This window comes from Vicia villosa, linkage group LG2 (genome assembly GCF_029867415.1).
Source record: "Vicia villosa cultivar HV-30 ecotype Madison, WI linkage group LG2, Vvil1.0, whole genome shotgun sequence".
Taxonomy (NCBI): domain Eukaryota; kingdom Viridiplantae; phylum Streptophyta; class Magnoliopsida; order Fabales; family Fabaceae; genus Vicia; species Vicia villosa.
The window spans coordinates 205450989-205474363 of record NC_081181.1 but is presented as its reverse complement, the minus strand read 5'-3'; the positions used below and the strand labels follow the sequence as shown (position 1 = coordinate 205474363).

The window sequence follows — 23375 nt, the reverse complement described above, 5'->3', positions numbered from 1 at the left end:
TGACTTGATCAATCTCAGATCAAGGGATAATAAGTGCAAGGATAAACATCAAACATAGAGTTTGTAGGATTGGATTGCTTCACATCAATTGTAAAAAAAAATTGCATGGTAAAATTAATATCTCAATTCTAAATTGGAATAGGGGGTAGATGTAATCGTAGAAAGGATGATCAGTGAACTTCCTAAACAACTCCTCGTGTCCTCTCTCTCTGTATCTCTTTATCTCTTGAAATTTGAATTTTCATTATCAAGCTGTTACACACATTGATTGAGCGATTGATTCGTAAAGATTTTCCGTTAAATATTTAAAGTATTATTTTTATATCAACAAACTTAAAGGAAAATCTCAAAAATCACTCGCACGCCAAGTGTTCGATAATTTTACACTTTGAATTTTTGTGTTAAATTTCATTAGAAATTGGTTGCTTAGTGATCACATTAGAACGGTTGATTGAGAATTTAATTCGTTAATCATTTGTATTATATTATCCTATACTAATGTTGTGCGCATATCCGAGGTTCCAATAACCTGTTCGGTTTAGACGACTTTCGATCTAAACACGACACTTCCATTCGCCATAGTTTAAAAGTTTTCAAAACCTTTAAAATTTGAAATTTAAATTTGGGGATGTATTCACCCCTCTAGATAAACTGTTACCGTCTAACAACACACAGAGTTGCTGATAAGATTGTAAGTAAATTCTTTTTTCAACATTATTAATTGTTTAATTCAATTTGGTAATGAAATTTTATTTATGTTGTAGGATTCGATGTTTGAAAAACCCTAATGGTACATTAGCTTCACATTGTGTTTTCTCTTATTTAATATTCAATTTTTGTGCCCATTGTTAAGTATTATGGATGTTTATGCAAATAATCATTGACAACAAATAATTATTTGTCCAGAGCAAAATTGTGTAATTATGAAATTTTCGTTACGCTATAGTCTTCATTCAAGGATGAAAAGAATTACTAACACGTAAGTGGTCTTCTTTGTAATAGTAAAATGTTACCTTCAATAATTTTTATTTATGTTTAATTTTTTCCAACATGTAGAGGTATGGAGGGATACAATCTTATGTGTCGTAATCAAAGAAATAAATAGTCAAACTTTATTTTCCTAAATATAAGTGGTATTATTTGTGAAATTCTTTAAATTTTTGCTAATGTTGTGCTTTGTGTGTATTAACCCCTATATACAAATTATTTGTAGACACAAAGAAGACCAAACGGGTATGGTTATGAATATTATGTTATGAAATATATGTTGTATATTATCTCTAGAGACATTAGGGATTCATGGGCTATGTTAATCACTTTATTCATATGCATGTAATTTATTTATATTAGTTAAGTTATTATTGTTGTTGTTAGTTAGTAAAAATGTTTATGTTGTTGTTCTTATTGTGGAGATTGGAAGTTAAATAATGTTGTTGTTGTTGTTGTTGTTGTTGTTGTTGTTTTTGTTGTTGTTGTTGTGTAAATCTAATTAAAATTTTGTTCAAATTATAGTTGTTTAACGATGTGACACCATTCACACGAGAAGATATAAATGACATCCGTTCATGTTGGGCCGCTTGCTTTCTATATTCTTATGATTTAAACTAATTTATCTTGGGTTGTTGTCTAGTAACCTATATTAGTATCATGTAAATGTATGTGTGTCATCTGAGGTGTAATATTTTATGAACGGTATGAAAAATGTGAAGTAAAGAAGTTTGACCAAATTGCATTTATAAAATGTAAATTAATCATTTAATTTTTTTTACTAATAAGATATTATTAGTATGAAAATTAGGTTTTAAGTTTAAATAATGATCCACAAAAAAAATTAGGTTCTAAGTTAAAATAATGATCCACAATATTTTTTTTACTAATAAGATATAAGTAGTATGAATATTAGGTTCTGAGTTAAAATAATTTCACATGTGAACATTTCAGAAAGACATGAAAATCTACTTTGTTCATTCAGAAAAGAAATCATCTACCAGTGGTGAAAAGATTTTATTCAATTATGCACTCCTTTCTTAGACTGTTTTCAACAGAGAAGGTACGTACCCGTGCGTCCGCACGAGTGAATTTATTTTAATTTTGACGTAATAATTATTTTAGATATACATATGAAAAATCATTTTTATTGTGAAAGTACAATGAAAAATTATGAAATCAAAATATTACAACAAATAATATGATTATACAAAATATAATGATAAAATTGACTAATGATGTATTTAGATACACATGTTAACTTAAATTACATAATTGTAAAATAAACAATTACTATATAAACTCAATTGTATTAAATAATAATAAAAAACTTGAGACATAGAGAAAGAAAAAAATTGACATTTGAAAATATGAATTTTATTTTCAAATTAAGGTAATAATTTGATAGTGACCCGTAAGATAAAGAGTTAGTTGTTTGAATGACTATATAGTATTATTCAATTTTATGAATACATTTTTAATGATTATAAGTAAAAAATATGATAAAAAATATTGATTTATTACATTTTAAAATAAAGTAAGAGAGACAATAGAGAAATGGTGAGGATATAATGAAGTAAGAGAGAGAATAGAGAAAAGTGAGAATAGATGGTAGAAGTTTTGGTAGTGCCAATACTGAATGAAAAATAGAAAAGTGGTAGTGTGATTTTGTTAGTTACCATTTTGTCCAATTTGTAGTGTAATTTTTTTTTTTAGGAAATGACAATAATGAAAATTTGGTCAATCTTCTAGAAAAGGATAGATAGTAGAGTATTATGAAAATTTTCCAACGTTTACGATTTTAAACTACTTTCGTAGATACACCTCTGGAAAAAACTAATTTTTTGTCAAATAAAAATGCTTTCTAATATATATTTCCAAAAAACAGGAGGTATAATTGGAATTTCGCCGAGTAGTTAAGAGAATCAAGGGATGGATTGAGATGTCCTCTCTAAAAAATATATTTAAAACTCTTAAGCAACAAAATAGTACATTCAAACTTTTTATAGATATACTAGTAAGATACCCGTGCAGAAGCACGGGTAAATTTATTTGATATTGTATAAAATTTAATTAGATACGTATAAATTTAAAATGAATGGTTTAATTATAAATGAAAAATATCCTATAAATTCAATTATGTTAAATAATCCTATAAAAAAATCTGTAAGATGGAGATAGTAAAAATGAAATATTAACATTAAAAAAATAAAAGTTGTCTCTCAATTAATAGTAATGGTTGATTAAAATAAAATAGCTATTGTGTTGATAATGACCGGTGAAATAAAAAATTATTTGGTGCGATATAAAATATATTTAAATACAAATGTAAAATAAAAAATAATCATATAAATTTAATTGTATTAAATAATCATAAAAAAAAGAATCGTGAGATGGAGAAAGAAAAAGAAATAAAAATAAGGATATTATCTCTCAAATAAATACAGTGATTGATTAAAATAAAATAGACATTGTGTTGATAGTGACCCGTGAGATAACAAAATTTTTAATTTTATTAAAATCAAAAAATAAATTATATTTTTAGGGATAATAAAAAAATAGAGAAAAAAATCAAAATGAAAGTAAGAAAGTGTGGAAAAGATGAGAGAAATTTGAAATTTTAATTAAGATAGAGAAAGTGTGTGATGATCGATTAAACAAAATTAAATATTGTGTTGATAGTGACCCGTGAGATAAACAAAAATTTAATTTTATAGAAATTTAAAAATAGATTATTAATATTTTTTTTATAATAAATAAATGGAGAAAAATTAAAATGAAAGTAAGAAAGTGTGAGAAAATGAAATGTGAAAGAAATTTGAAATTTTAATTAAGATAGAGAAAGTGTGTAATGATCGATTAAAAAATAAAATATTGTGTTGACAGTGACCTGTGGGATAAATAAATATTTAATGTTATTAAAATTTAAAAATAGATTATTAATATTTTTTTATAATAAATAAATGGAGAAAAATCAAAATGAAAGTAAGAAAGTGTGGGAAAATAAAATGCGAAAGAAATTTGAAGTGAGAGAGAAGATGTGTGTTGGGGAGAAAAAATGGAATCATAAATATGCAATTGACACTTGGCAAAAACATTGATTTTTATTGGACAACAGAAAAGTGGTCGAATGATTTTGTTAGTTACTATTTTGTCCAATTTATAGTGTAATATTTTTTAGTAGAAAAGGTAATTTTGATATTTTGGCCAATTTCTTAATATTAGCTATATAGTAGAGTTGATATTAGATAACTATATAGTAGATTAGCTATACAATAGATATATAGTAGATGAGAAAAAAAATATATAAAAGGGGATTATGGGTCTCCTATCCCAAGCCACACTTCAAAGAAAATTCATTTGCAGACCTCCTATTTATTAAACCAGACACTGACGTTGTACTATCACATTTTATGATTTATTTATTAAAAGCAAATAATTTTTATTTTATGTTTAATTTAATAATCTTCCTAAGTCTTTTAAATTTCATTAGATATTTTTATGGAAAGATCATTTCTTAAAATCTTAGTCCAATACATTTAGACCTTGCATTAAAGATTTACATCTTGACTTACTTTTTACACATTAAACATAAATTTTTATACTAAATTATTTTATTTTTTATTAACATCAAAAACATATATTATAATATAAAAAATTGAAATTTTAGATTAAAAAAATTTATTCCGCTTCTTTATCTATAATACAGTATTTTTCTTAAAAAAGCTCTTGTGTTATAGGCCTCAACTTCAAGGATTGAGATTAATGAATAAAATTAAGTAAAATTAAGTTTTACAATATACATAAATCTTTTCAAAAGCACTTTATTTGTCTATCTATTTATCTATATTATTATTATTATTATTATTATTATTACTATTATTATTATTATTATTATTAATATTATTATTATTATTTGTTTATAACCTTTACATAGATGTGTCATTTTCAAATAAAAAAAATCAATTTTATTGAAAAATCTAAGACAACAAACAGCTGGAAGACCTACAACTTTATTAATTAAAGTGACAACAAAACAAAAGTCTATAAAGAAAAATAAACCTGAATAGATTTTAATTCCTAATAAGTCTTATCAATGACCCTTTGAATTATCAAAGTGTCAACCATATTCCTGTTAGTCGGTTACAAAAAAAATTCCTTCATTAATTTTTCTCATTGTCTTTCTCTCTTCACCTTCCAATATAAATACATCACAACTCAAGAATCGTTTTCCATTCATTTTTCTCAAACTCTTAACTCTCTCACTCATTCATATACAACCAAACTTATATTATCACATCACAAAAACTATATACTAAATTTTCATTATTTATCTATTCAAGATTTTGCATTTTTTTTGGAATATTTAGTTCATCAAACTATGGCTGATGATGATCAATTTCATCATACAAGTGGAAACTGGTGGGAATCAGCATCAAGAAACATGAGATTTGATCAAAGTGGTGGAACATCACAACAATCTTCTTCTTCTGCCATCACCAACAATAATATTGTTGATTTTGGTTGGCAAAATTCAGATATGGTTGAGATTAAACCAAGATCTTCCTTGGATAATTCTTCTGTGGTTTTTCATGATACTCGGAAACTCGAACAAAATCAAGATTCTTCGAATTCTACTGACCCCAACTTGCATATGATGGGTTTGGGACTTTCTTCTCATTCCATGGAGTGGAATCAGCCATCTTTGATGTAAGTGAAATATTTAGATTTTTAATATGATAATAATTAACTATTTAGGAAAAAAATATTTCAAGCCTACTCAAAATCTTCTATGGAATATGGTGATGTTAGAGAGAAAAATTCCTATCTCAAAATTGAACTATTAGATTTAAAGGGAAAGATTTTCTCCCTCAAAATCCAAATATTCGATTTAAGAAGATATTTTTCATCTTTTAGTCTAATTGTTTCTAAAATGTATTACCATACTCAAATAAGTTTAAATTGCGGTTATAGTTGCAGTTGTAGTTTTTTTGCAAATTTTTATATTGCGGTAAAATGCGTTTGATTATATCAAAATTTTAGATAAATTGGTCAAAATTAATTTTCATGAAATTTAAATTGAGACATTTTTTTGTGTTTATTTTGATGGTGATATAGAAGAGGTGATGAAAAGGGAACAGAAAACAGTTTCAGGTCAATATTGGAAGAGAATTTGAGTTCAACAAGGAACAATTTCGAGCAAGAAAATGTGATGGGAATGTGTCAACAAGTGAATAGAAATTTTTCTTTGGATCAAAACCAGTTTAGTCCTCAATATAGTTCTGGAGACAGCAATGTTATTCAAATGGATTCTTCAGCTTTATATGGAACACCATCAATTTTACAAGGCTCATCTATGAGTAGTTTTCCATATGCAACAAATAACTATGGATTATTGAACTCGAATAATGAGTTGAATATGAACATGCCTTGTAATAATTGGTCTAACAATAAAGTTCCTCAGTTTTTGATGAGAACTTCACCTCCAAAACAATCATCAACAAATAACCAGTTGCATTTTACTAATAACACCCCTTTTTGGAATGCTTCTGAGGCTCCTAATTCTATTAAGGATGTTAGGTCAAGTTTCTTCCCCTCTTTGCAACCTCAATTCTCCACACCAAATTTTGATTCACACTCAAAGGTATTACATTAATGCATTTCATTAATATTAGTACATTATGTTGGTTTTTAGAATTTTTGCTTTAATTATGAACCTCCCGATCTCGGCTTGAAATTGCGGCCGCAGATGCAATTACAATTGCTCGTGTTGCGACTGCGGCTATTGAACATGTTGTGATGTGTATTGTTGTTGCAGCGTGAAATTTGATTAAGATATGCTTGAAATAGATAATTGAGAGGCTATTATAGTTAAGACTTTTCATTACATTAGAGGAAGATTAGGATTTGAAATTATGAAGTTTTAATTTTTGGTGAGAAGAATTATATACACACAATTGAAATTGTTTAATATGGTTCCTTAAGCGAGCCAAAACATATTATTTAAAATCATAATTTAAATATGGCCTGATGCGATTGCAGAAACTACCGTAATTTAAAATTATGCTCATGATTAGTACTCTTTTGCCATTGCTCAACTCACCATTCAAGTTGATAAGAATGCAAATCACAAACAACAAACACGATATTTATTAGCGTCTATATATATGCGACTAATGAGTTGATTTAGTTGTCTTTATTATTATTTAAATGAATTAAAAAAGTGGGAATAATTTTGCAGAATATAAGTGAAGTGAATACTGTGGTGAAGAAAAGTGGGAGTGAGCCAGCACCCAAAAGGACTCGTAACGAAACTCCATCAACTTTGCCAGCTTTTAAGGTACAATAAGTGCAACTAACCTTTTAACAATAAGGGAAAGCTCTTTAAACTTTTTTTTTTAATATCTTTTTCTTTTTTCTTTTTGTTTCTTTTTTTCTTTCAGTCCATAAACCCTTTGACATATCAATTTATCAAAAATTTATTTCAAAACTTTCTTGCCTCTTAGGTCAGAAAAGAAAAGATGGGAGACAGAATCACTGCACTCCAACAATTGGTGTCTCCTTTTGGAAAGGTTCGTTAATCAAATTATTCTAAGTGAATTTTGTTGATCTTTTTTTTATTTATTTTTATATATGCATGATGTATTATTATTATATGCTTTAAATTTATTGATAAAATATAAAAAAAAATGTGTTGTTTTTGTCAGACTGATACAGCCTCAGTGCTTTCTGAAGCCATTGAATACATCAAATTTCTTCATGAACAGGTTACAGTAAGTCCCATTATTCAAATTTATTTGTTATTTTTGAAATCACTAAATTGTGACCCTAATGTCAATAAACTTGATAATATAATATTTTACAAGATTAAAAAATTATTTAACTCAATAACAAGATTTTCATCTCATGTATTTGTGCTGTGTTTTTGTTTTTACCAAACAGCTTTTGAGCACTCCATATATGAAAAGTGGAGCTTCATCAGAGATTCAACAGGTAGAATATATAATATCTTCATACATAGGAATTTATTATTATTATTATTATTATTATTATTATTATTATTATTATTATTATTATTATTATTATTATTATTATTATTATTATTATTATTATTATTATTATTATTATTATTATTATTATTATTATTATTATTATTATTATTATACACATTAATTAATGTTCCAACTTCTAACTTATGCAATTTTAAACTATACAAAATAATTTTGCATTAAAATTTCAGTTGCGGTAGCATAATATAATTATCCAACCCTAATTGTCTTATAATGCGTTTAAACATTTTATAAATGCAGAATTCGGGTAAAACAAAAAAATCCGATGGCGCGAAGCAAGATCTAAGAAGTCGAGGTCTATGTTTGGTACCGATTTCAAGCACATTTCCAGTGACTCATGAAACAACAGTTGATTTTTGGACACCAACATTTGGAGGAACATCAAGATAATTAATTAAACCAATACCCTACAACTAGGGCATGCATTTATCTACCTTATCAAACCTAGCCAAGTTGGGAATGATAAGATAAAAGAAAGGAGAAGAAACATGAAAAAAAGACAAAGAATGCCCACTTAAAAATCTAAAGTTAGTTAGTTCTTATGAGGGAAATGGAAAAAGAGAGTGGGGAAAAGGAATTTTTTTTAGTTGAAAGAGAAAGAAAAGGAAGTGACTCTTCAAAAGATAACCATTGATGGGCCAACTACATTTAGAATTATTTAGGGTTTGGAAAATATTTGGGACCATTTAGAGTTGTAATAATTGAAGTGTTATGCTTACAAGCATAAGATTAAGATTAGGAATGGGAAAGTTGATTAAAATAGAGAAAGTTTTAATTTTTTTAGACTTAACATGAGATGAGAGAAATACTTAGATTATCTATCACGACTACAAAGTTATTGGATCAATATCTGAATTTATTCAGAACTTGATCCAAAAACTTTTCAACCCTTACATTTGTGTATCAACTCATTGTATTAGTTCTAAATTTAAAGTTTTCTTGATTTAATACTAGTTGTTATTTTGGTTGTATTAGATTTCAGTGCTATATGTACTTGCATTTTTACAAACTCATTTTATAAATTTATTCTCTTTTTTGTTGACTTAATTTTGTTATTAAAAAAACTTAAATGACTACACAAATAAAATATGTTGTTAGATTTTAAAGAAAAAGTACTGTTAGAAGAAAATAAAGGAGATACTTTACTAATTTTTTGATGCTATATATTGTGAATAGAGCTGGCACTAACTTTAGTTCAAGAAAAAAAAAAAGAAAATTAATTTGAAGGAATCATTGAAATATAGAAATATTGTAGAAGGAGTAAGTGAAGGGATACTTCATTTGATTGGAAATCTAACTTTTTATTTGTTTATATCATTGGAATAAGTAAGTGGAAGTCAGAGGGGGGTCCACACATTCCCACTTTAGATTTTTAATATGTTTTTTTCAATTAAAATGTTTATTATTTTGCACAAGGATTTAATTAGAAAAAATATATTGATATTTTTGTTAGATGCTTTTCCACATGCTTTATGCTTTATACCGAATGGCCACACATAGGGGCTTCTATTGGAAGTATGTGTATAAAGAAGAAAAACTATTTATATTATATCCTAATATTTTTTTTTGAAGAGGACACATATGGTCCTAGTTTTGAATAAAGTATATGCCCGTCATTATCAATTTTGTTTTACTTTCTAAAACAAATGAAGACTCTAGGAGAAAATCATATAAACCTATATAAAAAAAATGTCTATGCTTAGGTTTAAAGAAAGTGTATTTTCTACTTCTAGGATTATCATTAAAAGGTAATAATAACTTGAAGAAAAAGCAAAGATTAATTTTTATGCAGTTAGAGATAAAAATAGATTGTGCTTGGTTTTGTCAAACTTATGTGTGATAATTTAGGTATGGGTCTGAAATTCGTCGTAGATTTATTTTAGAATGACCTTATGAAAATTTGATTGATTTATTAATCATCTTAAAAATTATTATTTTTTAACTATCAAAGTCAATAAATAAATAAAATAAGGTATGGAAAAACAATGAGGGGATATAGAGTCTGACATAGAGAGATAAGCCTCTTAAAAATTTATTTTGATTGATATATTTAATCTTACCTAATGACACAAAATTTATGAAACTATTTCGTTTTATTTGAGAGAATTTATAGAAACAAAGTCATTATTCATAAATTGTTTTGAATTTTTTTTAAGGTTTTCGAGATAATGAAAATTGATATTTAATTTGAAATTTTATAAAATTAAATTATACTTTTTCACATTATTATTATTATTATTATTATTATTATTATTATTATTATTATTATTATTATTATTATTATTATTATTATTATTATTACTATTATAGTCTTAAATGAATTTACTATGGTATGTGACATAGTCTTTTCAATTAAATATTTTTATTAAAGCCTAAATGTTCTATATTTTAAAAGAAAGACTTGCGTGATTTGGATCTAATGTACACCAGGTCATATATTGGTCAGACTGGCTTATTCAAACTTTTATGATAATAGTATAAAAGAATTTTACACGCTAATTTTCACATTATGATGGTAGAGAGAGCACCTCAAAAACATATGCATTTTCCTTCGAATTAGTTTGTCTAATATTGCAATAACAATATACATTAGATTCCAAGTTACTAATGAGTAATGACTTAGCAAGTAGTATGTAGGAAAGCCAAATGAATTAATTTTGTCCAAGAACGCTTGGTGTAATCCCTTTTATTACATATGTAGACATCTTTAAAAGATAGAACAACATTTGTAGATCTTGTTCCAATGAGTTATCAGCAGTAGTATTATTATCAAATAACAAATTAATCTTTAAAATGTCTTCAACAAATTTAAGGAGGAAAAATGGATAATCCAAGAGAAATATTCTAATTGAAGTCTTGGATAATTTAATTGACCTTAGTAGTTTGCATAAGTTGAATATCAATTTACAAGACTATGTGCAAATCTTTAATTTTGTATCCCAACCAATTGTCAGTCCATAAATTAATATTTTTCTCATTACCGACCTGCCATTTATTATGTTCCTCCATAAAGAAAATAATGAATGCTTCACGTCATGACATATTGAAGAAGAAATATGATGCATGATTAATTTTATGTGCTTGAAGTATCTAATAATAAGCTTAGAAGACCATTGATTATATATAGTCATCAACTTTCAATAAAGAGATAAACAAGTAGCTCTTTTATTTTTTTTAATATCTGCCAGACCAAAGCCCCCTTCAAACAAAGGTGGGCGAATAACATTACAAGACTAGTAATCAAATTTCTATTGTCTAAGCTACCTATCCATACAAATTAATGATGCAAGAATTTAGTTTTTTTAACAAAATTGATTGGTCATTCATAAATCCTAAGACTACACAAAAGTATGTACGTGATGACTGATTGAACCAATTGGATCCTACCTATCATAGAAAGAAGGTGGCCCTTACAAGTAGATAGATTGACCAATACTCTATCTACTATGACTTGAAGATGATGAGTTCTACGCTTACATTTGAATATAGGAATCCCAAGATAGTTAAATGGTGTTTATTCCACAGTGAATCCAAGCATATCTGCAATGTGCCTTAACATATATTCAAAAGTATCCCATCCAGAAAGATTGCATTTAGTTGAACTAATGTGTTGACTATAATTCTAACCATATTCTTGGAGAAAATGGTTAATGACTTGAGCACTTTCTCTAGTAGTTTTACAAAATATCATAAGGTCAGATTCAAAAAAATGTGGTTAGAAATTAGTGTCATACCAACTGATAAACATGTCAATATATCCTAATCCACCAACATATATAATTGTCTCCTAAGTCTCTCTTTAATAAGATATTTCCAATATAAAGTATCAAAGATTTTTTTGATGTCTATTTTCAAATTCATACTACCTCTAAAGGATTTCTTTTCCAACATATTAATGGCTTTTGAAGTAATCTAAATGCACTCATAAATAAGTTTTCCCATAGTGAAGCCTCTTTAGTCTTCTGAAAAGTTTTAGGAGTTAAGATTTCCAACCTGTCTGCAATGAACTTAGTGATGATTTTGAATTGAAAATTTGCAAGTGCAAGAGGTCTATATTGCATTATAGAATATGCTTCATATTGTTTAGGTATCAAAGTCACATTAAATAATTAAGATTAAGAAGGATCCAACCTTGATCGAAGAATTGATACACTGAATTGATTACACCAGTCCCTATTATATCCCAATAGGCTTGGAAAAAACACCACCCAAATCCATCAGGGCCTGTAGCATAATTATCATCCATATTGTGAATTGTATTCTTAATTTCCTTCAACTAAGGCATTATAGTGAGATATTCATTATCTGCATGAGTTATAAAATGTGGGGTAGTTCTCTCAACCAAATCAATATAATTGCAATTGTTTTTTGAGCTAAGCAAATTTTTGTAAAATTTAATAACAAGATTATATAATGCAATGTTCTCTTCTAAAAAAATTATTTTCATGTCTTAGTTTAGTGATTTTTTTACTCGCATATCACAATTTAATTGTATTGTGAAAAAACTTTGTATTCCTATCTTATCTATTTTTAAACCAATTATTCCTTATCTCGTTTCTTTAAAATTTGTCATGCATATGCAATGCCTTATCTAATAGAATTTGAGCATTTTTTCCTCTTATCCAAAATAATCATTATAACATGCATCATTAATCAAAATTTGTATCTCTTTAACTTCATGCCTAACAAGAGAGTAATCAACACTTTTCCTTCAATTGGTCCAAGTAAGAAACTCATTTGTGGAAGTTTTATTTTGGAGGGCATCTACGAAATTTCTCATGGAAACCAACAATTGCAATTAAATTATATATTGTGCACCAAGGGCCAAGATTGGTCTGTTGAAGATTAGTAAGTTCATTCCGCAATTGTCTTCGAATTACATGAGATTTACGTGAATATACAAATGGTATTGAGAATTTATTTTGATAGACGTTTATAGAAAAAAAATTACTTGTTGTTCAGATAAACTAACACAATGGAATTCATATTTACTGTACAAAAAAACCCATAGGTTTTAATCATACTTCTGTCTAAAATTTAATACAAATCTCTTAAGTATGATTTTCTTAACACACTCAATAAGGAAATGCGCATAACAAAACAAATTTAATACAAATTTCCCCCTATAAGTTTGTTGATTGGACTATGGCATGTGTCACTTCTGTTTCTTACAAATTCTCCATCAATGGTGAACCAAGTGGTATTCTCAAGGCTAGGAGAGGGTTGAGGCAGGGGACCCCATCTCCCCTATGCTTTTTGTTCTAATTATGGAATATCTGTACAGAGTTCTACAGACTTTGAAAGATATCCCTGACTTCAATTTTCACCCAAAGTGTGCCAAATTGAATATTGTGAATATATGTTTTGTTGGTGATACTTTATTGTTTTCCAGGGCTGATATCACTTCTGTCAGACTTATCATGAGCAAGATTAGGGGGTTCTCCCAAGCCACAGGTCTTCATATGAGCAAACCAAAGAGCAAGATTTATTTTGGAGGAAACTGGTTTCCAAATTGGCAAGATGCCCTTCAAATACCTAGAGGGTGTTACTTGATAGCAAGAAGCTCACCATTGCAAACTGCCAGCCGCTTATTGATAAGATGATATGTGTCGCGGGCGAAAAACCGTTTTTGTGCCTCTTTTTGTGGGATGAGACACCTGATGCCTTCTTTGGGCTCGGGTGCTCATAAAAAATGATTTTTCTTTTGTACCGACCAAACTTTTTATTATTTCCAAAGGAGGAAAAGGAAAAAAGCTGCAATAACCTAAAAGTGGGGGGAGAGATCTTTGGGTAAGAGGGTTGGTTATACGAAGGGAAGGTATTAGCACCCAACATATCTATAGTACTCTATAGGTTTCTTTGTTATGTTTTATTCCATTCTTGTTGTGGTGGAGGTTCTTGTGAGAAAGAGGTGGGACCTAAGGTGTTTGTTTGATTATGCTCGCAAAGATCATCGCGATCCTCTGCATACATATCCCCTAGAGGGAATCAGAGCATCTGTAGCTCGGGGTCTACGGGTGCTAAGGTTTGAATGGTTTTTTTGTTTTGTTTTGCTCGCCAAGGATCGACCTTGTGCCTACGTATTCTCAAAGGGATGTTGGGAAAGTCAGAGCAATCGTAGTTCCCACTTATGCTAGTGGAAGCAAAGAAAAATAGACAAATGTCGTCTAAATGCTAGATGTATCTAATCTATATCATCACATACATCTGTTTGATTTTGTTTAAAAATCTTTTCATTATAAGCCCGGGGCCATGCCACTTAGGGTGCTTAGAATGATAAAGATGTTTTTGTTTGTTTAACCAGCCTTGTGGCAAAAGTTTTAATGAAGTCAGCCTTGTGACAAAAACTTTGATTAATCAGCCAGCCTTGTGGCAAAAGTTTCAATGAAGTCAGCCTTGTGACAAAAACTTTGATTAATCATCCAGTACGGTGGTAAAACAGTTTGATTGATTAGCCAGCCTTGTGGCAAAAAGGTTTGATTTTTGATTGATTGATTGTTTGTGATGATATATAAGAGATACTCCTAGCATAGAGATGAAAAATGTCTAATCTCCTAGGGTATTTGATTTGGATATTGGGGATGCTTATAAGAAGCCCGTGGATCCTTGTACGAAGCCCAAGAGGAGGCTATCCGAGGGTCCTTGCATTGTAAGCCCAAGAGGAGGCTATGGGAGGGACAATCCGGGGTCCTTGCATTGTAAGCCCAAGAGGAGGCTATGGGAGGGTCACTCGTTTGTACAAAGCCCAAGGGGAGGCATGGTATAGTTGGTTTGAGTTCTTAGAGCGATTTCACCGGGAAACCATACTCTATGTCCTAACCTAAACTAGTGGAGATTCTTTGCACGAAGCCCAATAGGAGGCTATGGGGAACCTAGTGTTATACTAAGTTGAACAAGCATATAACACAATCACAAGTATGAACAAGTACGAACAAACATGAACAAGTACATGAACAAATATGAACAGTTATACATATATGACAAAGTGTGTGTATATAATGGAGTTTATGAAGGAAATATACCTGTAAGCATGATCCATTTGTATACACAGGGCTCGGGACTCACACTCGGGGAGAGGTCCATTTGAGTTTATTCAAAACTATGTAAACAGGTATTCACAAAAGGGCTTGGGACTTATACCTACATGGAGGCCCATGGTATATTTTTGGGAAGATTTAAAGAAACCTTCATTTTTGGTTTGTCATTCAAAGTTAAAAAACACATTGATTGAGATATGTACAAAAGGCGTACAATGAAATACCTAATTTCATGTACTTGAGTGGGTATGTACGAAAGGGGCTTGGGACTTATACCTACGTGGAGGCCCGTGTTTTATTTACAAAACATGGTTGACTGTTTATTTACAGACGCGAGGTTTCGCTTTTGAAAAACTGTTTGAAGATTTGTTTTGAAAGAGTTTTCTGTACAAAGAAAAAACTGTATAAAGAAAAGGAAAGGGACTTATACTCTCTAATATTCGAGAGGCCCATGTTTTATTTTCATAAAACATGGTGGATGGTTTAAAAAAGAGTTGAAAGATTTGTTTGTTAAAAAAAACTGTTTGGAAGTTTATTTGGAAAAAAGTTTTCTGTACAAAGAAAGACGAAAGGGACTTATACTCTCTAATATTCGAGAGGCCCCACATCGTTTTGAAAATCAATTGATCAATTAAAAGGATTTAATCAATAGTTTCCTTTGAAAATCAAAAAGAAATGGTTTACCGTTTTTGAAAAGAATCGTGATTGCTCGTTTTTAAAACGATTTGAATTTTGAAAGAAATCAATTTAATCAAGATAAACAAGAAGATTGTCTTCAAATAACATTTAGATGATTAGGGTTTGCTTCAAAAAATATTTACAAGTGATTAAATTTGAAAATCAAATGAAAAATAATATTTAAAAGTATTAAAATTACTTAAAAACAAGTCATTTTAAAACCAATTAAAAATGTATCAAATAAATATTTTTTTTGTGATTTTTTTTTGATATTGTCAAAATATACATATTAAATAAGAGGTGTGTAAAAAATGAAGAGAAAATGAATTGATTTGGTTAGTTAAATAATTAGATGAAGTTTGTAAAAAATTGAAAGAAAAATAGTGCTAAAAAAGAAGGTTTGGTCCCTTGGAGTGTTGAACTCGTGACCTTGAGGTTACCATTCAAAAACTTAGCCAACTGGACCACGCGCGTGGTCTGTTAATACTTGCAACGAATTAAAATATATTTTGAATCAATTTCCAAATTTCAGTTTCAAAAATATGGCGCCAAGAACACAAACCCAATTCAAATTTGAAAATTCTGAAAACTGGATTGTTTTGATCAAGTGAATAGCCTATCTTGCTCGATTTTGGACGAGGAACATGATGGTACCATTTAATTCCATTTATTTTCACTCTAAAATCATTAATTTTCTGATGAACATGAAGAACCCTAATTCCCTAATTCAATCTGAAATCGTGTTTGTGCAAGATAATTGGCAATTGATTGAGGGTTAATGATCTATGCATGTGCAGAAACAAGATAGTATGGCAGTTTTTCATTTATGATGCATGTATGATAGAGTTTGAAGTTCATGAGGCTTACCTTCAAAAACGGCCAAACTGGAAATTGAAATCGTGCCTGGAGGTGTTACAGATGTTGTTTCTTGATCTGGACAGCATCAATGGACCTTATGGAACATGTTTGAATGCTTGGAACAGTTTGAATTCACCTGAGCTAAGCTATGGAACCTGAACTGCAGTTGCTTCAAGTATGAATCGAATTTGAAGATGGAGATGTTACAGGTCATATGTGAGTGTTTGGATCATTCATATGAAGTATATGGAAGGTGTTAGAAGTGATAGTTTGGACAGAAATGGCCTGGATTTGATTTTGGCATGATAAGGCTCTCTTTATGCAAACATGGTGGTTGAAGAGTGATTCTGAGATTTAGGTGTTTTTGGGGTGTGTGAGTGGTTCAAACACATCCCATATGATGTTTATGAGTTGTTAGAACCATCACTTTGGCCAGAAATTCAAAGGTTTGGAGGTTGGGATTTCTACCTCACTTTGAAACTTGAAACTTGCAACTTAAGAAAGAAGGGAGAAAACCTATAATTGTGAGGTTTTGGTGTGAATTTGAAGATGATTTGAACCTCTATTTATAGGCCAAGGATTCTGAATGAAGAGCTCTTGCAAGTGGCTTCAAGAATGATGATTTGGCTTAAGAGATAAAATGGAATCTTTCACATTAAATGCAAATGGTTAAAGTAACTAAACCATGGTTATTTTGGCCAAGCTTCTTATCTCTTTCCTATCTGATCTTAAACCAGAAAATATCTCTCAATCATTGCTTCTTTGCATCATTGCTTGAATTATAGGTCATGTAGTCTTGAAACTTAGTGAAAAATGGTGAAAATTCAAGTGAAAATGATCACTAAATGCATAATTCAAAACCATAGCTACACTCCATATTTTTTCATGCTCTTGGACATTTTGGAAAGCTCATGTTACACACTTCAAAAGCTTAGTTGAAAGTTTCTTCAAGATCCTTAAGGAAGTGGGTGAAAAAGATCCATGAACTTTGAAGAAAATGAGATTTCAAGTGAAACTTTCAAAAAGTACCAACTTTGAAGCACCATATCTCTTAAATGGTTGATCTTATGGAAAAAATTTATATGTGTCAAAGTTGTTTATTGGATCAAAATCTACAACTTTCATGTTGGAAGTTTTTTTCAGTTTGTAGGTGAAATTTTGAGAAATTCCCTTTCAAAGTTTGGAAAAAACCATGAAAAACACTTAGAAAAATTTCTAAGTATGAAAAGTCAAACTTTGACTTTTTGATTCTTGATTGATTTTCTTGATTTTTCTTGATCAAATGACTTCATATATCATATATTGATGATTCAAAACTTCAAAAGTCATGGTTGACCAAAATTCCCCAAAAGTCAATGGTGATCTTGTTGAGTTGACTTTTTCAGACGAATCGCGTTTCTGGAGATTTCAAATGAAACAGGCCATCCTCACCATATGAATGGTATGAATGGATCATATTGAAGCATTAGAGGATATTGAGCCATGGTTTGAGTTGTGACACCATGTCCTGATTAAAAAGTCAGTTGCTCAGTGAATTAGGTCAAAAACCCTAATTGTCGACCTGATGAAATTGATGACTGTGGATCTTGAATTGAGATGTAATTTCCATTGGATGTTGTCATAGGGATTATTTGAGGATGATTGAAACCTTTGATTGACTTCCTGGGGGTTTTTATGGTTTCCCAAATGTGATCCCTGATTTCAGTCCCTGATAGTTTAAAACCCTGATCTGAGGATTTGTCTGATCAATCTTTGTGTAGGAGATGTTATGAGCCAATGGATTAGGTCAAAATGATGCACTTGAGGTCTTGATATCATGTCCCAAGCCATTAGGTCAAATTCTGAGCAAAAGTCAAGAGTATGCTGTCTTCAGTCAAAACCCTAACTCAGTCGATTCAAAGTCTTTGAGCTTGTTGAAATGAATCTCTGAGGACCAAATGTTAATTGTTGATGAAGATGATTCATTTGAAATGAAGGGAGAACAAAACCCTAATTGATTGTTACTTGTATTGATGAGTGATTTCCTGATTAAATCCTGCTGAGTCACAAGTAGCAAACACAAGCTATGCAATTTGTTAGAGATGCAAATGATGCATATGCAGATGATATGAGGTGGTATCTTAGGTCAAAAATTGGGGTATGACACCAACCCCAAAAAAGGTCTCAAGCATAATCTCTCAGGTGGCGGCATCTCATATAAAAACTCCAAAGTCCAATAAAGAAATCAAGGAAAGAAAGAAAAAGGAACATCAAGGTAAGGAGATGGAAGTTGAAAGTGACTTGAGGCATAAAGTGGCCCATCCTTTAAATCTAGATGAGTTCTGGGTTGCGGAAAGGACAAGCAACATGGTGTGGAAGAGGAAGTATCCCCCATAACAGAAGGGAATGGACCGTCGAGCCATGCGACGTTAAACGAAGCGCTTCGTGGGAGGCAACCCACGGGATTTCTTTTTAATAGTTTTATGTGTTTTTGCATTTTTTATTCTGTAGGTACAAACAGTGTGTCTTTTGCGAGGCGAGAAGCGGTTAGAGAAAAGAATTCAAATTGTGGAAGAGTCAGGGGTCTGACACGGGCACCCGTGTCATGTGACACGGCCGTGTCACAGATCCTGAAGAAGTGGCGCAAAAAAAATCAAGTTTGGGAAATCAGAGGTGTGACACGGGCACCCGTGTCATGTGACACGGCCGTGTCACAGACCCTGAAGGATTTTCTTTTGAAATCAATTTTTGGAAGAGTGGAAGAGTTCTGACACGGCCACCCGTGTCCCGTGACACGGCCGTGTCAGACAGAAACGCAATTTTTTTTGACAAAGTCGTTTTCATAGTGGTGGGCCCCCTATCAACCCTCCACCTTCGCCTCAGTGAGCACTGTAAGTCTCCCTTATGCTTGCTTACACATTGAGGACAATGTTAAATCCAAGTGTGGGGGAGGTTCTTTCATTTTAAGTTATTTCATGTTATTTCTGTTTTTGTTATTTGCATGTGTGTTTTGAGTATTTTGTGCACCAGGATGAGTGTAATTCTAGAGAAAAGGATCATGAGAATGAAGGTGAAAAAGGGGAAAGACGCATCCTAAATTGGTTCCCTGGGCACCTGTGAAAGTTGACACAACTGAAGAAAATGCTAGACGCAACTTGATGGTGCCAAGTGAATGAGTTTAGAGCAACCCGAACCGGACATGAAGTTGTACAAAATGGAGACCATTGTTGAACCTGTAAGCAATACCTAACATGTGAGAATATACAAGCCAAACACATCATTTCATCATGAGAGAGCATCAGGTATGGCATCATCACTCTAATTTTGCATTTGTTCTTCATATAGTACACAAATTGATCACACACACTGAGGCACTATTGTTTGTTTAACCCTGAGCCTTTCTTACCCAACCTTGTTATCTTTTATCCCTCGTTAACCAATCTTTACCCATCATCCTTGTTGTTCTTTTAGTAATAAAAAAAAAAAAAACAAAAAAATTATTTTTTTTTATAGCCCCTCTTGTTTTCTCTATATTTGGTATGAACTATAAGTCCGAGTCCGATAGCAAAAATTAAGTTTGGGGTAACCGAGTCCGGTAGCAAAAGAAGGAGGCAAGTGTGAAAAAAAAAAAGAACACATGAAAAGAGATGTGTTGTGAAAAAAAAAAGAGAAAAAAATGATTTCGATACACACTTGCCATCATGTAAAGAAGTTAAGAGTCCGGAAAGCGAAAAAAGCGCTAAACACCCCAAACATGATGTAATGTGCAAAAAGATATCGGACTAATTAGTTAATACCGAACCATAAACCATAGTACCTACTTTCTTTGTTTATCCTGCCTACCCCAAGCCCCGTTACAACCCATAAGTCCTCTAAAAGTGTGTGTTGTTGATATTGTGGAAGTATGTTAGAATGTTTACAAAACAAAGAGTAGATATGTATGCCTTGATGAGCGAGTGAAACACTTAACCCCGAGAGAAGTTGTGAGAGTGTGATTGAGCTTGCAGGTAAAAGAATGAGTCAAAATTGAAGTACAACGGAAAAGTTCGGGGAGGGGGATCGAACACTTTGACACGAAGTAATTATCAAGTGTGGAAGCATCAGTTGTGGTGTGGAGAATAAGAAAAATTCATAGGTGTCCTCTTGTTTTCTCGTCCATCACTTGAGGACAAGTAATGAGCTAAGTTTGGGGTTGTGATCGGCCACCAATTTCACCTTGTTCCTATGTTCGAATCAATGGAAAAGCACTTCATTCGGTGGTATTTTAAGTCGTTTTAGTCTAGTTCTTAATTAGTTTTGTTTACCTTTGTATTTGAATCTGGTGTGTTATCTTTTCTAGTTTCTGTCGTTTTTCCATTGCTTTTGATCTTGTGTTGGTAGTGTTTTAAGTTAAGCAGATACAGGGCACGATTCGAGGCAAGAAAAAGTGAATTTTGGTGAGACAGAGCTGTGACACGGCCACCCGTGTCATGGGACACGGCCGTGTCAGACTTGCTGAAGAGAAGAACTTGAAAATATGAAAACCAAGAAGACAGAGTTGTGACACTGCCACCCGTGTCCCATGACACGGCCGTGTCAGACATGCTGAAGAGAAAAAGTTGAGAAATCTTGGAACCAAGAAGTCAGGGGTCTGACACGGCCACCCGTGTCCCATGACACGGCCGTGTCAGACATGTGCGCAGAAAAATTCTGATTTTTAACTTATGAAATCTGTCACTTAAGTAAGGGTATGATGGACTTTTCGTATGAGAATATTTGCTGTGAGGTATTTAGTCACTGTTTGGAAAGAAGAAAATCACTTTTTGACGGTCGGAGAACGTGAAAATAGAGATTGAGAGCACTAGGGCTTGGAGCGAAGAAATCTTCAAGAGCATCCGCGATTGAAGATCAATTCCGATTCAACCAATTGTAATGTCTTCATCTTTAATCATTGTTATCTTGATAATTGCCATGAGTAGCTAAGCTCTTTACTTGTTAGGATTGATGTCCCTGGATCATGTGATGTAATGAATATTATTTACCGTTAATTTTCGGATTATCTTTATGAAATTCATTGTATGATTAAAAGTTCTTATTGCTTCAATATATTGGAAAATATATGTGTTGATTTACGGTTGGGGTTTTGTCGGAAAACTACCTCAAGGCATTTTTAATCATAACGCTATAATTAAGAATCACTTAGGAATAAGGGTTTGATGCGTAGCGATCAAATTATCCGGATTATGTCTTTTAGAATCTTGAGATATAATTATCTTGTTAAGGAATTAAGAGAGGGTTTTTGTCTCAAGAGGTTTTCACTAAGGAATTAGGGAAATCAATGTTCGGTGTCGATAGTTGAGAATTTCTAAAGTAAATCTGTTAATCGGTAGTTATTTCATTACAGAGCAATTCATACATCCATCCTAACTAGTTTCATACTCTTTCATTAGTCAAAACATTTAAGCACTTTATTCTATTTAAGCTGTTGTTTCAATTAAATAACCAAATTCAAACACCCCGATGACTTTTTATTCCATTGCACTATTCTTAAACGTATAATTCCTACGCAGTCCGCGAGTTCGATATTTGGGAAAATTAATCCACTTATTACTACATCGGTAAAAATAGTACACTTGCTATTTTCCGATCAAGTTTTTGGCGCCGTTGCCGGGGACTGCCAAATTATAAGTTGAAGAATAGTTCAATTGAATTTTTGTTGCTTTGCAACTAAAATTATTTTTCTGTTATTTTATTTTTTTTGTCATTCATTTGCTTATTACTAACAATCGTCTAACCTTTGTATGCGAGGTAAGGCCTCAGCAGAATTTATTTTTGACGCAGAGCCAGAACGATCATTGCGAGCTAGGCTTCGAAAAGCGAAGCAAGAACAACTGGAAGCGTTAGAAGACATTCTGACAGCTTCGGAATCTGATAACGAGGAAATTCTCTCTATTCATTCTGAGCATTCAGATTCGGAGGCTGAAACGATGGCAGCTCCCGTAGAAAGGCTATTAGGTGATTATGGTGGAGCAAATGCACCAGCTGGCCGGATGACAATTGTAAATCAACCGGTCGATGTTGCTCACTTTCAGCTACACCCAGCAACAATTCGACATCTGGAGAAGAAACCATTTTCGGGAAGAATAAATGAAGATGCTAATAAGCATTTACAAAGGTTTCTCACCATGACAACTTCTCTAAAGATAGAAGGACACTCTGAAGAAGCAAAGAAGTTGGTTATGTTTCCGTTCACATTAGCGGATGACGCTGAAGAGTGGTTCTACTCATTACCTGCTGGGAGTATTACCACATGGCAACAAATGGAGTCAACCTTCCTAAATGAGTATTTTCCGGCTGCTGTTTATATTCGTAAAAGATATGATATTGTTAACTTTAAACAGAAGGAAGGAGAATCACTCGGAGATGCGTATAAGAGATTCAAGAGGTTATTGGTGGCATGCCCAACTCACAACATGGATGTCACTGAACAAATGCAGAATTTTCTGAATGGTCTTAAAATGAAGACTAAGCAATTGATTGACACAGCAGCTGGTGGCTCATCCAACTTTTCAACAGCCACTGGTGTTAAAAAAATCATAGAAGCTATTGCGGCCAATGAACACTTGGAGTTATATGACCGTAGTGTTAGCCAACCTGAAGGATTAGTGGATATGAAATTGTCAACGCAAGTTGTGAAAATAGAAGATCAGGTAGATGCGGAAGTTGAGCGGAGATTGAAACAGATGGGTCTTGAAAAACAAACAGTAGCACAAGTTCAACCGGCTCA

General features: G+C 31.5%; 1 protein-coding gene across 4 annotated transcripts; it reads left to right on the top strand.

Moving 5' to 3' along the window:
* The first annotated feature begins 5114 nt into the window (after window positions 1-5114).
* Window positions 5115-9029, top strand: LOC131648032 (transcription factor bHLH123-like). Of its 4 annotated transcripts, none has more exons than XM_058917833.1 (7): window positions 5115-5697; window positions 6136-6631; window positions 7229-7327; window positions 7494-7559; window positions 7695-7760; window positions 7930-7980; window positions 8298-9029. In XM_058917833.1, exons 1-7 carry the CDS (start codon window positions 5369-5371, stop codon window positions 8445-8447), a joined length of 1257 nt encoding a protein of 418 aa, XP_058773816.1. In that variant the 5' UTR covers window positions 5115-5368; the 3' UTR covers window positions 8448-9029. The 4 variants fall into 4 exon arrangements, with proteins under 4 accessions (XP_058773816.1, XP_058773814.1, XP_058773815.1 ...); XM_058917831.1 differs by having other exon boundaries at window positions 5116-5697; window positions 6109-6631; window positions 8298-9028; XM_058917832.1 differs by having other exon boundaries at window positions 5118-5697; window positions 6106-6631; window positions 7695-7754; window positions 8298-9027.
* Window positions 9030-23375: the final 14346 nt, after the last annotated feature.